A 12840-nucleotide genomic window follows, 5' to 3' on the forward strand; every position below is an offset into this window, starting at 1 on the left:
TTGCGGAGACTAATATCTAAACTGCTATCCCCACCCGGGCGATTCCTGCTCGCTAAGGAATGAGGCTTCAGTGGGGGTTTGGCTATAGCATAACAAAATTGGGGCAGGAAGTAGAGCCTGAACACTCCTGTTCTTCCCCTAGGCTTCTCATGGAGTTTTCTCCCTCTGTCATTCTTTTTAAAGGAAGGATCCCGTGGAAAAGGCAAACAGAGAAGAAGGAAGCAGCACTGATGTGAAGAATGGGGAGGACGGAAATCAATCATGCATTTCCACAGCCATTAGCAGCCTTTGCTCTTCCCACCTAGGCTGACCTCATAGGTGCTGGTTAATGGTAAGTGCTCCCCACCCTCCACCAGCTCCTCTCATTCTCCAGCAGTTGCAGTGCCGGGAGCACTTTGGTCTAAATGAAGAAAATTGTTCATTAGATACCAGGGGCTAACTGGCCCTACTTTTACCAGCCTGGGTGGTGCGCCAACATTTTATCAGCTTCTCATTAGACTTAATTGATATGAATGGCCTGATATGTGCTGTCTGCAGCACCTTTGGGAAGTCTTCCTTATCACCCACCCCCACCCCAATTCCATAGACCTTGTGCTTCCCCCCAATCAGCGCATTCATCATTCTGTTCTTTTTGTCTGTTGCAATTGTGAGTGAGAGTCTCAATACAGTGCCCGTGCAGTGGCTGGCACATAGTGGGTGTTCCACAAATTGACTGAATATTACTGTACTCAGTTCGGCTATGAAGAAGAGTCCCAGGCCCTGCCCTGGGAAAGGGGGGCCTCCAGGCTGGTTGGGGAGAACAAGGCATAGCCCAGGCTGGGGTAAGAACCAAAGCAGAGCTCCCTGAGGTTCACAGGCTGTGGGCTGAGATGCTCCATCACCCCACTTTACCCTGGATGGCCCTGAATCTCCGGGCCCAGTCTGAATCAGGCACGCTGATCTCCATTGCCCCACCCCACACAGCTCATGGAATCCTAAAAATACAGTTTTATAAGGTCAGGAATAGGAAGGTACAGGGAAATCATTCCTTCTGCTTGCACACTTCCTAGCTTGAGGACCTTACTTCCTTCCAGGGAGATCTGTTTTAATCATGGATGGGAAGCATGTGCTCCCTGTGCCCACCAGAGCCCTCAGCTGGTGCAGCCAGGGGAATGCAGCTTGGCATCAGGTGCAGGTGCATCTCTCTTGCTTTCTAACCATCCCTCATGGCAAAGCCCTCAGCCTCAGCTTCTGAAAGCTTGTGTGTGTATGTGTGTGTGTATGGGTGGTGGAGGTGGAGCTGGGCCACCACTCAGACACAGACACTCTGAGATGGCTTCTAAGGATGGTTCCAGGATGAGAGGCTTCAGACAAACAATCCAGATAGGGTCTCAGCGTGCTTGACAACTGGGGTCCGGCTAGAGATGTGAGGGGGGTTCTAGGTGGGGCAGTGATTTCTGCCCCCACAGCCTCCTGCAGACCACACGCCTGGCTCCCGTCCCATTGTTCCACAGGGCACAGACAGGCACCTACACACATGCACACACCCAGAACCCACACTGAACGACCCCACCTGGAGGCTGTGTAACTCCAGCAACCTCTGCTGCCCTTTCCCCCAGAGCCTCAAGCCAGTCCGTGACTTGCCAGGAGGAAGGCAGGCACAGGTTGTTCTCCTTGAGAGGTGGTGTTGGGGGTGGGGGGTAGGGGTGGGGGCTGATTCAGACACCAGTCATCGTGGGGGCGCAGGAATAATGCTCCCCACAGCCCCTGACTCAGCCCAGCAGGTCAGTCCTGGGATCTCGGATTAGGGAAGATGCAACACCCGCACCCTCTGGCTTAGCATAACCTACGCCTGCATGTCCTTCCCACAAAATATGCGCTCGCCCCAGCCCTCCTGCCTCCTGCCCTCCTCCTCTCCACTCTGGTAGTAAGGTCTGGTCACTGCACTCACTCTGGGGGATTTGGGACTTAGCATATCCGCCCTCCTGGGACAGGTCCCCCTCCTGGGCAGGGGAAGCATTATCTAAACAATGAAGCCCTAATGGGGAACTTCAGGCAACGGGAACCTACAATGAGGGAGGGAGGTTTACACTTAAAGAGGAGGAAGTATTTCCTTCTCCCCTTTTTGGGCTGTCACCGCATGGAGCACGGGAATTGTGGGCAAATCACTGGCTTACTGAGGTTAGACGCTGTATTGGGGGTAGAAGCAGAAGGCGCGCCCCCAACATTGTAAGGGGTCCTTAACGCCAGCGGTCTGCGGTACCACGGCCCTCAGCTGCTTTGTGCCACTGGGTCCGGAATCCTCTTTACTCCCTAAACCGCCTTCCCTGGAGGCCGGTATAGAGCAGGCAGCGAGAGCCGGGGGCACTCACGGGTCGTGTTGTACTTGACGCCGTTGAAGTACTCGGGGCACGGCCTCTCCACGAGGGCTCCGGCAGCGCTGCGGGGCCAGCACGTTCCGATCTGGTCCAAGGTCGTGTTGCAGTAGGAGTAGGGACCTGGCGGCGCGAGAGAGCGCAGTAGGGCTCAGAGGGGCGCCCCAAGGGATGCCGGGCTCTCGGAGCGCGGGGTCAGGGGCGCACTAAGCGCGCAAGAGAAGGAGCCCGGGCAGCCTCCGACCTCTCGCCTCCCGCCTACCCTCGGGGTCCAGGGGTGGCCCCCAGCCGTCCAAGAGCAGCTCTTCGGCCAGCGCCAGGCTGCAGTTAACCTCCAGCAGGCTGTGGAGCAGTGCCGCGTCCATCGCGCCCCGCAGCCGCGCGCGGAGAGGGAGTGGGAGTGCGCGCTCGGCGTGGCTGCGAGGGAGTGGCCGCGAGAGTGAGCGACCGAGAGGGCGCGGGGACCTGGCCCCCGCCAGCCCAGCTCCGGTCTCCCGGGCAGCCTCTGGGCGCCGCCTCCGATCGCCCAGAGCTGTCAAGTGGGGACCTTCCCGGAGAGGAGCTGCGGAGCGCACCGAGCTGCGGGTACAGCCGCTCCGCCGCGGCCAATGGCGGCGCCGGGGGGCGGGGCCGGGCGGCTCCTCTCGGAGGGGCTCGGACTCCAGCCCCCGGGCCCCCCACCCTGCCCAGAGTACGGCTTCTCAGTTCCCGGCTGTCTTCCACTCGCGGCGTCCAGAGGAGGGCTGTGGGCTGGAGAGCGTGGGCCTGGGGTGACGGAATGCCCCGTGCGGAGATCGCAGGCCCCAGAGCTGCAGGGGGGCAGCAAAGAGCTCCCACCTGCCCCCCTGCCGGAGGAGAACACTGCAGCTCTCCTAACCGAGGGACAGCCGCGACCCAAAGTTCGAAAGCTCTCCGCCTGAGCTTCCCCTCCGTGAGAGAGGACACTGGAGGGAGGCAGGGACCGAGAGCCCATGGGCAGATCTGCACCCTCCAAAAGCCTCTATAGCCTCCTGGAAGGAAATGGATTGGGGAGGCCTGGAGGGAAACAGGGAGACACCCAAGAGTCTAATGAGATCAAGTGGCCTGAGTGGGTTGAAGACCTTGGATCAGGCCGTAGAAGCTGGAATGGAGAGAGATTTCCGAGGGGCAGCCAGACCTGGTGAGGAGGAACTGGAGTGGGTGGCTGGTTTTAAGCAGGAGCCCGGAAGCAGGGATAACATCGGGTCTCCCGCTTGAGTGACCGGGTGGCCATTTAATCAGATGGAGTAAGTCTAGGGGAGAAATTGGCTGAAATTATCTGGAAGGCTTTATACACTCAGGTGTTGGTGCCCTGGGCACCAGAAAGAAAGTGAGAATGTGTCTCTCTTCCTCCAGGCTTGGGCAGGGCCTCACCTGACCCTGGTTTCCACACCAGGAACGGGCAGGGGCCGGGAGAATTAGGCCCCACAGCAAGTGTGGAGGAGCTGGAAACTTTCCCAGGGAACTTGCTCACGTCCCCCAACCCCAGACTGCCTCCTTGGGGTTCTGCTGTGGCTGCACCCTCAGAGTGCCCAGGGCAGGCCTGCTGTGTCTGCCTGCTGAGTGGGGCATCTGGTTGGGGCAGCAGGGCCTGGAGTAAGGCATGCTTCCACTCAGGCTGCGTTTTGGTCCAGCTTCTGACTCTGCTCTCTCTGCCATGGTACCCCAGGCAGGACTCTTGCCCTCTCTTCTGGGGCTTTCTCCATCAGTGAAATCTTCCCCCAGGCCCCTCTCAGCTCTGAGACTCTCTGGTTCTGAGTTATGAGATGGAGAGACTGGGGAATACATACATGTGTGTTGTGTGTTTCTATCTTTAGAGGGCAGGGAGAGCTGGGACCCAATCTCAGGAATGAGTCCTGTTCCCCTGCCACGCTCCACATAAACCTAAGCTGCTAGGAGAGGCTGAATCCACCATGAACCAGCACCATGCCCTGGGCAAAGAGAGGCGAAGCGGCAGGCAGGCTGCTTTTGTGTGCTCTGCTCTCACCAGCCTCCATATTAATGGTTCTGTCACTGCCCAGGCAGAGCGAGCGAGGCCACACTAAGACCAGGGCTGAGCCCTGGAATCTCTCCAGGGCCTGCTGACTGGCAGGCACAAGGTGCTGAGCAGTCAGCCAGGTCTATCCTCTGCCTCCTGAATGGACAGTGAGAGCTCATGCTCAGCTCTGGGCAGCTGCAGAGGTAGAATTTCCTTGGTCTTCATATTATCCAGTGCCAGGAGCAGGGGAGGACCTCGGCAGAGTCCTACCCTCCATTCCTAGACTGAGCCCTGTTACCCAGGATCCCACACAGGCCAGAGTATGGCTGGCCAGGTGAGCCCATGTATTCACAGGGAAATAGTGTCCCTCATATACAGGGGACGGCCCTTTACACAGCACAGTGCAGCACAGAGGAAGGGAGAAATCCTAAGCCAAGCTTAAGTTGTTAACCTTGTTTGTTACTGGAGCCACCGCCTGGGTGGTGCCTAAAGTGCACCACCTCCTGAGATGCAGCTATGTCCACAGGTGGTGTGCTCCCAATGACCAGAGGCCAGGGACTTCTCATCTCATGTGGATTTCTGCAGAACGGAGGGTTGGCCTGGGTGAACTGGATCGCTCTTAACTGGGAAAGCTCATAACAGATGGTTGGCCTGGGTGAACGGGATCGCTCTTAACTGGGAGATCTCACATACCAAAGATTCCTCTGGGAAGTAACCATTTCAGCGGCAGAGTCAAAGGCTGTTCTGCATCCTGAATGAGCAGTTGGGGTCTGAGCACAGACCCACAGACCCAAGGTCCCCTGGATGTGGGGCCATTACTTCATGGATATTATTATAGGCACAGTTGTCATTCTAGATGTGACACAGGAAAAACTAGAAAAGGTAGCAGTTTGGGAACAAATTGATTTTACAGCTCACTTTAGTGTCTGCAAATAGGTAAATGAGGAGGAAATTGGGAAAAGCCCCAAACTTCCCTCAATTTTACTAAATCCAAGTACAAACAAACAAAGACAGGTGCCTTTTTGCTAACTAAAGAAGCAGAGGTAGATTAGAGGCTTTGGGATAGTGATGGGTTCCCCGGGCTGCAGGCCAGCCCTATCCCAGCTGGAGGCCAGTCATTAGGGGATAAGTATTTGGAACAGTTTGTGTCTCCCCAAGCTACTGGGGACATGTTGGCAAATAGGTTCAGGGAAGTGTGACAGGTGCTCGGGAAGACCCTTGTGTACCATAAGCAGCAGGGTAAGGCAGGTGCCTCTGGTGCCCTGTATCCCATCCCATGACCCACCTCTGATGTCAGCTGTAGCGGCAGTGGACAGTTCCAGGCCAGCTCAGACACACTTGCAAAGCCTACTACGTGGTGTCAAACAGGCATGTAGGCACAACAGAATCGCACACAGAACCACAGTTATGCATCTTCACCATAAACACACATTCTCTCTCATTCATCCCCTACCACTCAAATGTCAGCTGGAAAACAGGATTTAAAGGCACAGGATGCATCTTTGCCTCTCTAAGGGACTGTCCTTGATTAGACTGCATAGACAGGGAGTCTATTCAGGCACAGCTGGAAGAGTCGTGGTGTTTCCTGGGAATTACGATGGGGTTGCTGAGGGCCCAGAGGTTCCAGAGGGGCCTGAAGGTGCCTCACTCTTGCCCTGTAGCACTGGAGACAGGGGTCCCAGGCCAGGCACCCCCTCCTCACCCTATCCTACTCCACTGCAGGACAGAGGAAGTGGCCTGGTGTCTTCATGTCAAACCATGGGACTAAGCTGTGGGGACAGAAAGGACCCTCAGTGACATCCAGTCCCACATTCTTGTTTTACAAATGGACAATAGGATTCCCAGACAAGGAAAAGAGGTTTCCCTCCCCTGCTTCTCCCAGGTCATCCTCATCTCTGCAGCAGCCCAAATGGGCTCCCTGTCTCCTCATGGCAGATGAAACGATGTTTTATAATTATGATCCTGTCACTCTGCCTCATAGGAGTGCCCCCACCCCATTGCCCTTGAGATGGAGACCACCTCTTTGGTATTGCAAAGAAGGTCCTTCATGATCATCTATCCCTCATCCTCACCCTCCTGCTCGATTTGAAAGGCCCTCCAGAACAATGTGTCATTCCTAGGAACCATCTTTGGTATTGCAAAGAAGGTTCTTCATGATCATTGTTCCCCATCCTCACCCTCCTACTTCATTTGAAAGACCCTCCAGAACAATATGTCACTACCAGGAACCATTCGCTATCTGTTCCTTGTTTGTGTTCCTGTACTGGAAATGGCCTTACAGCTCCACACTCATCCTTCAGACATGCAGCTCTTTGGTGACCCCATCTGCTGGGTGCTGGGCCTATGTCACATCCAGGTTGCTTTTTATTCATTATCTCATCTACCAGCCCATGCCTCCCCAAGGGCAGGGCTGGTCCTGTTCACTAACCCATCCGCAGCACCCATTGGAATGCTCTAGGCTTCAGCCCAGTGAATCACTAAGAAAGAACAGATACCTTGGCAGAAGAGCTGAGGAAAGCCCAGGACCCTGTCTTCAGGCCACGGCTCTCTTCCCATTTGACCAACCCTTGTATATGTGTGTGTGTTGCATTGAGGAATTATTTCAAGGTATCTTTGAATCCATTCAGATTCTTGGCCAAGTGCGGTGGCTCACACTTATAATCTCAGCACTTGGGGAAGCCAAGGAAGGGAGATTGCTCGAGTCTAGGAATTCAAGACCAGCCTGGGCAACACAGTGAGACCCCCATCTCTACAAAAAATAATAAATAAATAAATAGTCCATTTGGATTTTTGTATTGTCTACGGATGGGATAAATAATATGCCTCATAATATATGCCCTAATATTTTTCAAATATATGTAGATGCCTCTGTGATGAATAAAATAGAAATAATCTATTTAAAGCCTGCCTGAAGTCATAATCGCTCTTGTGATTATGCATGTGTTTCCTTTTTCAGGGGCATACAATTGAATTGATCATAGTTTCATGACCCTTTGTCATTATTAGCCCGTGCATTAGCCCATGCATGGCTTAACTTTATTTTTTAGTCTTTATTTTATTTAATCTTTTTATTGTATGTAGTAGACAATATAATAAACCTACCACCCAATTGGAAACTACATCATTACTAGTCACTTATGTATTTATTTCTATTCTCCTTCCCCAGAGGAAACATTCCCTTGACTATTGCATTTGTCATTCTCTGGCTCATATTTTTTTTTTTTTCAGTTTTCTCACAGGTATGTACATCTAAAAGACATAGTGTTTGGTTTTACTTGGTTTTGAACTCTGTGTTAGTCATGATATATTTCCTCAAAGAGTGGACACTGAAAAGAAGGTCATTATCATGTAGGGACTTGAGAAATGATTCCTGAAGCTCGAGGGGCTCCCTAACAGCCTCTACATCCACCATCCAGTCATGGTTCATACGGGGTAATGCATCCCCAGAGTGGCTGCTAGGCAGCGTCACCAGCGATGAAGTGGTTGAATATTTAATGACATGGGGAAATGTTCACTCTGAGTTATAAGAGGAAAAAGCAGGTGACGAAACTATGGACACACTATTATCCCATTTAAAAAAAAAAAAAAAAAGAAAAAAGAAAATGAAGAAAACAGTTGAACATGAGGCTCTACGGATGCATAAATTCTTGAGAGATATGAGGCATTATAAAAATTCCTGGGTTGCGGGAGAACAAGTACTTATTGTCTTCTTCTTAGAGTTACATTTTTTTGTGCCCAATTTTATAGAAATCATGTGGATCCCTTTTGCAAATGGATGAATGCTGTTAGAAGCTGAACAGGCAAGGCTGTATGTTTGGAGAAGCTGGGACCCTATCCACTGCACTCAGAGGGGGGACCATCCCCCAAGGGAGACAGGGAAGGGTCTGTGCCACCTGCTGGAGGGAGGGCAGGGGAAGGCAGGGAGAAGGCTGTGGGTCTGCTGACAAACCCGCACTGCCTCTGAGGGTGAGGGAAGGCTGGGCCTTCCTGAAGGGAGGGGCCTCCATTTCCTGTCTGATGCTGGCATGGCCTGTGCTGGGTGTCCATGTGGGCTCTCATTCAGCCTTCACTGGGAGCCTCTGAGGTGGACTTAGACCCATTGCTAAATAGATGAGGAAACTAGCTTCAGATGGTGTTACAGGCTGAACTGTGTTGCTCCAAAATTCATATGTTGAAGTCCTAACTCCCAATACCTCAGAATGTGGCCTTGTTTGGATTTAGGGTCTTCGATGAGGTGATCAAAGTAAAGTAAGGTAAGTGGGCTTTAATCCGATAGTACTGGTGTTCTTAGAAGAAGACGAGATTGGGACACAGACATGCAGAGGAGACAGCATGTGAAGACAGAGGGAGAAGAAGACCGTCTGCAAGCCAAGGGGAGAGGCCTCGGGAGGAACCAGCCCTGCCCACAGCTTGATCTTGGTCTTCCAGTCTCCAGAATGGTGAGGAAATCAGCTTCTGCTCAAGACCCCAGTCTGCGGTGCTTTGTTCCAGTGACCCCAGGACACTAGGACACTAACACAGATGAGTTAGGTGAGTTTCCAGGGTCTGGGTGAGGCCGCTGGGTGGAAGAGCTAGGATCCAGACTTAGGTCTACCTGATCCCAACACCTGAGCTCTTGACCGCCCCAGTGGAAGGAGAACAGGCAGCAAAACTTTCTCTTTGATGCCTGGCTTGGGCAGCGCCTGGAGGCTGGGTCTGGGTGCTGGCCAGTACCCTTGTCTCCTCATGCCCTGGCGGTGGCCCCAGGCCCGAGCGAGGGTCACCCCCACTCCCATCCTGTGGATGCAGACCTGGGAAGGCCAGGATACAGGGTGGGACACTGGAGACACCTCTCTGGAACCCAGCAGAATCCAGGGCTCTGTGTAGCTCTGCAGTGGCTGGCCCTGACCCTGTGAATCAGCCACTGGAAACCTCTGAGGGGCCAGAACTCAGGGCCGGGCTGCTGCTTTGCAAGTCCTTACCAGGAAGTGACACCTGTAGCCACGGCAACCAGAGAATGTTTAGCACCTTCTGCCAGTCTCCCCGGAGTTGGAAAGCAGAGGGGTCATCCCCTCCTTGAACTCCTGAATGCCAGCCAACTGACTTACCTCGAGGGAGCTGGGAATGGGGAGGGGCCTCCCAGTCAAGCCCTTCGTTATCAGGGGCAGGCCTGAGCCTAGAATGGGGAAGGCGCCTGCCTAAGAGCCCCCAGCCAGGCAGAAATCAAACCAGGACTGGAAGCCAGCACCCCACCCACTACCCGGCTGAGCCTGGGCTGGCCTCAGGAAAGCCTCTTCCTCCCCTAGGATCCACCCACATCTCCGGAAGCTGCTGAAGGGTGGTGGCGGAGGGTGCCTACCTGAGAGGTTGGTGAGGCTCGTGATGGTGTGGCAGTACTGCTCCAGAAGTGCCCATGGGCTCTGGCTCTGCCCAGCTGCCTAGGGGAGAGCAGGGAGGAGGGTCAGAGATCAGGCCCAGGCTAGCCATTGACAGTGCCTGTCTGCCCCCATCCTATCCTATCACTCATCCCTTACTCCTGTTAGTACAGAGAGGGAGAACGACGAGGAGGGAGATGCCCACGGCCACATGGAGTAGCAGCAGCCTGGCCTGGGCTAGACCCAAGAAAGGCCTCAGAAGTGGCCCAGTGCAGCATTGTCTCCTGGGCAAGGGTCTGCTCTGTCCATCCCTCAGCTCCCAAGGCTGTCTCCTCCTCAGGCTGGGATGTGTCCCTGTGATGGGGCTCATGTCCTTCTGTCAGCAAAGCCAGGTGAAGGGTGGGTTCCATTAGTTGTTCATTCAACCGACAAATATTTGCAGAACACCTACTGTGTGTCAGGCCCTGGCTGGGGGGACTTGATGGGTGTCCTTCAGGTAGTCCCAGGCCAGGTAGGGATCCTCTAGACTTAGAGAGTGCAGAAGGAAGAGGAGGCAAATGCATGATTTAACTTTGTTTCCCTGTCACACAGGTAAGCAGGTACTTGCAACAAACAGCATTAGGTTAATACACAACAGAGGTGCCTAACTTGGATTCAGGAAGACAGGGAAGGCTTACTGAAAGAGGTAGCATTTTGGGGCAACCAGAAAGATGAGTAGGGACAAAAGAAGGGACCATAGGGCCAACTTAGGCACTCACTAGGGAAGAGATGTGATTGTTGCAATAATGGCAATTCCATCCAAAAGACAGAGAAGCACCCAGGATCCCATCTCCTAAAAAATAATCAGAATGGGTGCTAGATGTGCATGGATAAAGTAGATGTGGGCATGTGCACCCGTGAAGGGACCATCTTCCGGTGGGAAAGATGGATAGGATGTACAGCTTTACAGCATGTATGATTTACTGAGGAGGGCAGGGGTAGTATCACAGAAGAGGTCATGCTAATGTGGCTTTTGAAGGGTGAGTAGGAGCTTGCCAAGCTGATCAGGCCAGGAAGGGCATTCTAGGTAGAGAGCACAGCATGTGCAAAGGCAGAGAGGCTGGAAAATGCATGGTGTATGACTGAACGAGAGCAATGCACTCTAAAATTCTAACCCTTGGCCCTATTCCTCCCAAGACCACTCCTTTCTTGCTCTGTGGTCAGCGTGTGTGTGTGTGTGTGCATGCACACGTGTGTGTGACTTTTGTGCCCCTCCCAACCCTGACATTCCTGATTCTGGGATTCCAGAAGGCACTGCTCCATCAGTGGGCAGCCCCTTCTCTTCCTGCTGCCTGTCAGATGTGCTCCTCCTGGCAGCTGGGTCAATGTTTGCCCCAGGATGTCCCCAGGGGCCAGAGCCCAAAAGCCCTCAAACATCACATTCTCCACACTGGGCTCAGTCTGTTTCCTGTACTGGGCCTGGAAGCTGCACGCTCAGCCTCACCACGTCAGCCTGGAGCTTCTAATGAATGATCCCACCTGCGCAGACAGGAGAGTGCTGCCCCCTGCACCCCTCCCGGAAGCCTAGGGTGAGGCAGACACCATTTAGAGGCACTCACTGCACCTGTGTTCCGCTAAACTCCCACCCACAATGTGAGGTACTGAGGGAAATGCACAGGAGCAGGCGTGTGTGTTGTGTGTGTGTCTTGGCACTGTGGGGGCCTCCTGAGCTGTCAGCCAGGAGTTCTGGCCTCTTGGCCTGCAGGACAAACCCTGGGGGCCATGGTCTTGCTGTCTGCATATCAAAGGAGCTGCTGAGAGTTCCTCAGCTCCAGCTTCTCTGGCATCAGGAAGACCTTGCTGACCCACTGCCAGGGGTCGGGGGCGTGGGGAAGGGAGGGAACACTCCAGACACTGAGACCTTCCAGGAAGAATTCTCAGGCCCTGCTTTCGGTTGGGTCTGGGGAGAGTGAGGGTTCTAGGCCTGACCCATCACCCTCTTTACGGCCCCCATCCTCCTTGTTTGAGAACCCTCCCTGGGAGGGTTCCCAGTGAATCCCAGCCTCTGGAGGTCAGGGTATGGGCAACCCAGAAGCATGCAGTGTCCATGGTGCGCCCTTAGGCAGACACAGCCATTCCATCTCAGATGTTAGTGCCTTCTCTCAAAGTCCCTGAGCTGTGACATTTGTAGCCCCATCACTGAGGTGATCTCCTGTTTGACTTTACTGGGGGTTCTGACGCCTGCTTTGAACCCATGATGGGGTCAGGGCATCCTCCCCCAGGACTCAGGCAATGTGGGGTTGTCCTTGCCTTGGATTCGGTGGTCTCAGGCTGTGGCCATCTTCTGGCTGAGCAAGCACTTTGTGGGGAGTGGGCACAGGGTTACCATATTCTGCAACTGATGCTTGCTCTTTGGGTCTGAGCAAAATTTAGGGCAGGCATATCAGAAGTAATTTTTGGAATAACCCCAGATCCTGGCTTCATCTCCTATAACTTCTCTGCTGGCCCCAAAAGCTGGCACAGCCAAAGATACTCATTCTCTTCAAGGGGCTTGTTTGGGTGGATTTGACTCAGTTCCAAGTTGTAATATACCCTGCAGGTGTCAATTCTGGGCAGAGCCCCTGGTGGTGGTGGTGATGGTTGGGCAGGGAGGAGGAGGAAAGGGAGGCTGCTGTCCTCAGAAAACACATGGTCCAGGAAAGTCAGGGACAGACACATCTTGGATAATCCCATTCCAAGAACTTGAGAAGAGCTCTCAGAGCGGGTAGAGTGCACTCATCCCTGTGTGCAGAGTTCTGGGGATGCTGGGCTTAGCTGTGTGGCTTTGGCAAGCCACTTAAGTTCTCTAAGCCTTGATCTCCTCATCTTTAAAATGGGGATGATACAAATCCTATACGATTTTGTGTGCATTCAACAAATGACAGTAGGTCAAGAGCCTGGCACGTAGACTGCACATGCTGAATGGTGACTCTTGGCGAGGACTTTAGGAGGGGGCTAGTTCGAGAGCTCAGTGAGGGGAGGTCGAGTCCCCTCGTGAGGACTCCCAAGGCCCAGCTCAAGCTCTTCCTGCCCAGAAAAGCTTCCTGGAAACCTTGTGCCCCTCTTCCCCAGCTCTCTAGTCAGTGTGGGACTCCGTTTGCCCTCAGCAGCCTTCCCT

At 53.7% G+C, this 12840-nt stretch overlaps 3 protein-coding genes across 3 annotated transcripts in view; all 3 read right to left on the bottom strand.

Moving 5' to 3' along the window:
* The window catches only part of CRHR2 (corticotropin releasing hormone receptor 2), a 29567-nt gene extending 26600 nt beyond the window's left edge, over positions 1–2967 (bottom strand). The window contains exons 1-2 of the mRNA XM_050783264.1: positions 2617–2967; positions 2352–2477 (exon numbers count right to left, since the gene is read on the bottom strand). Of these exons, the coding sequence (XP_050639221.1) occupies positions 2352–2477; positions 2617–2719 (229 nt within the window). The 5' untranslated portion in view covers positions 2720–2967. The remainder of the gene's footprint in view (positions 1–2351; positions 2478–2616) is intronic.
* The window catches only part of GGCT (gamma-glutamylcyclotransferase), a 1150694-nt gene that overhangs the window by 168682 nt on the left and 969172 nt on the right, over positions 1–12840 (bottom strand). The window lies entirely within an intron of this gene.
* Positions 7559–12840, bottom strand: part of LOC126950873 (uncharacterized) — a 47720-nt gene continuing 42438 nt past the window's right edge. Inside the window, exons 6-7 of the mRNA XM_050784827.1 lie at positions 9689–9767; positions 7559–8862 (exon numbers count right to left, since the gene is read on the bottom strand). Of these exons, the coding sequence (XP_050640784.1) occupies positions 8799–8862; positions 9689–9767 (143 nt within the window). The 3' untranslated portion in view covers positions 7559–8798. The remainder of the gene's footprint in view (positions 8863–9688; positions 9768–12840) is intronic.

Source organism: Macaca thibetana, chromosome 3 (assembly GCF_024542745.1).
Source record: "Macaca thibetana thibetana isolate TM-01 chromosome 3, ASM2454274v1, whole genome shotgun sequence".
NCBI classification, from domain to species: Eukaryota; Metazoa; Chordata; class Mammalia; order Primates; family Cercopithecidae; genus Macaca; species Macaca thibetana.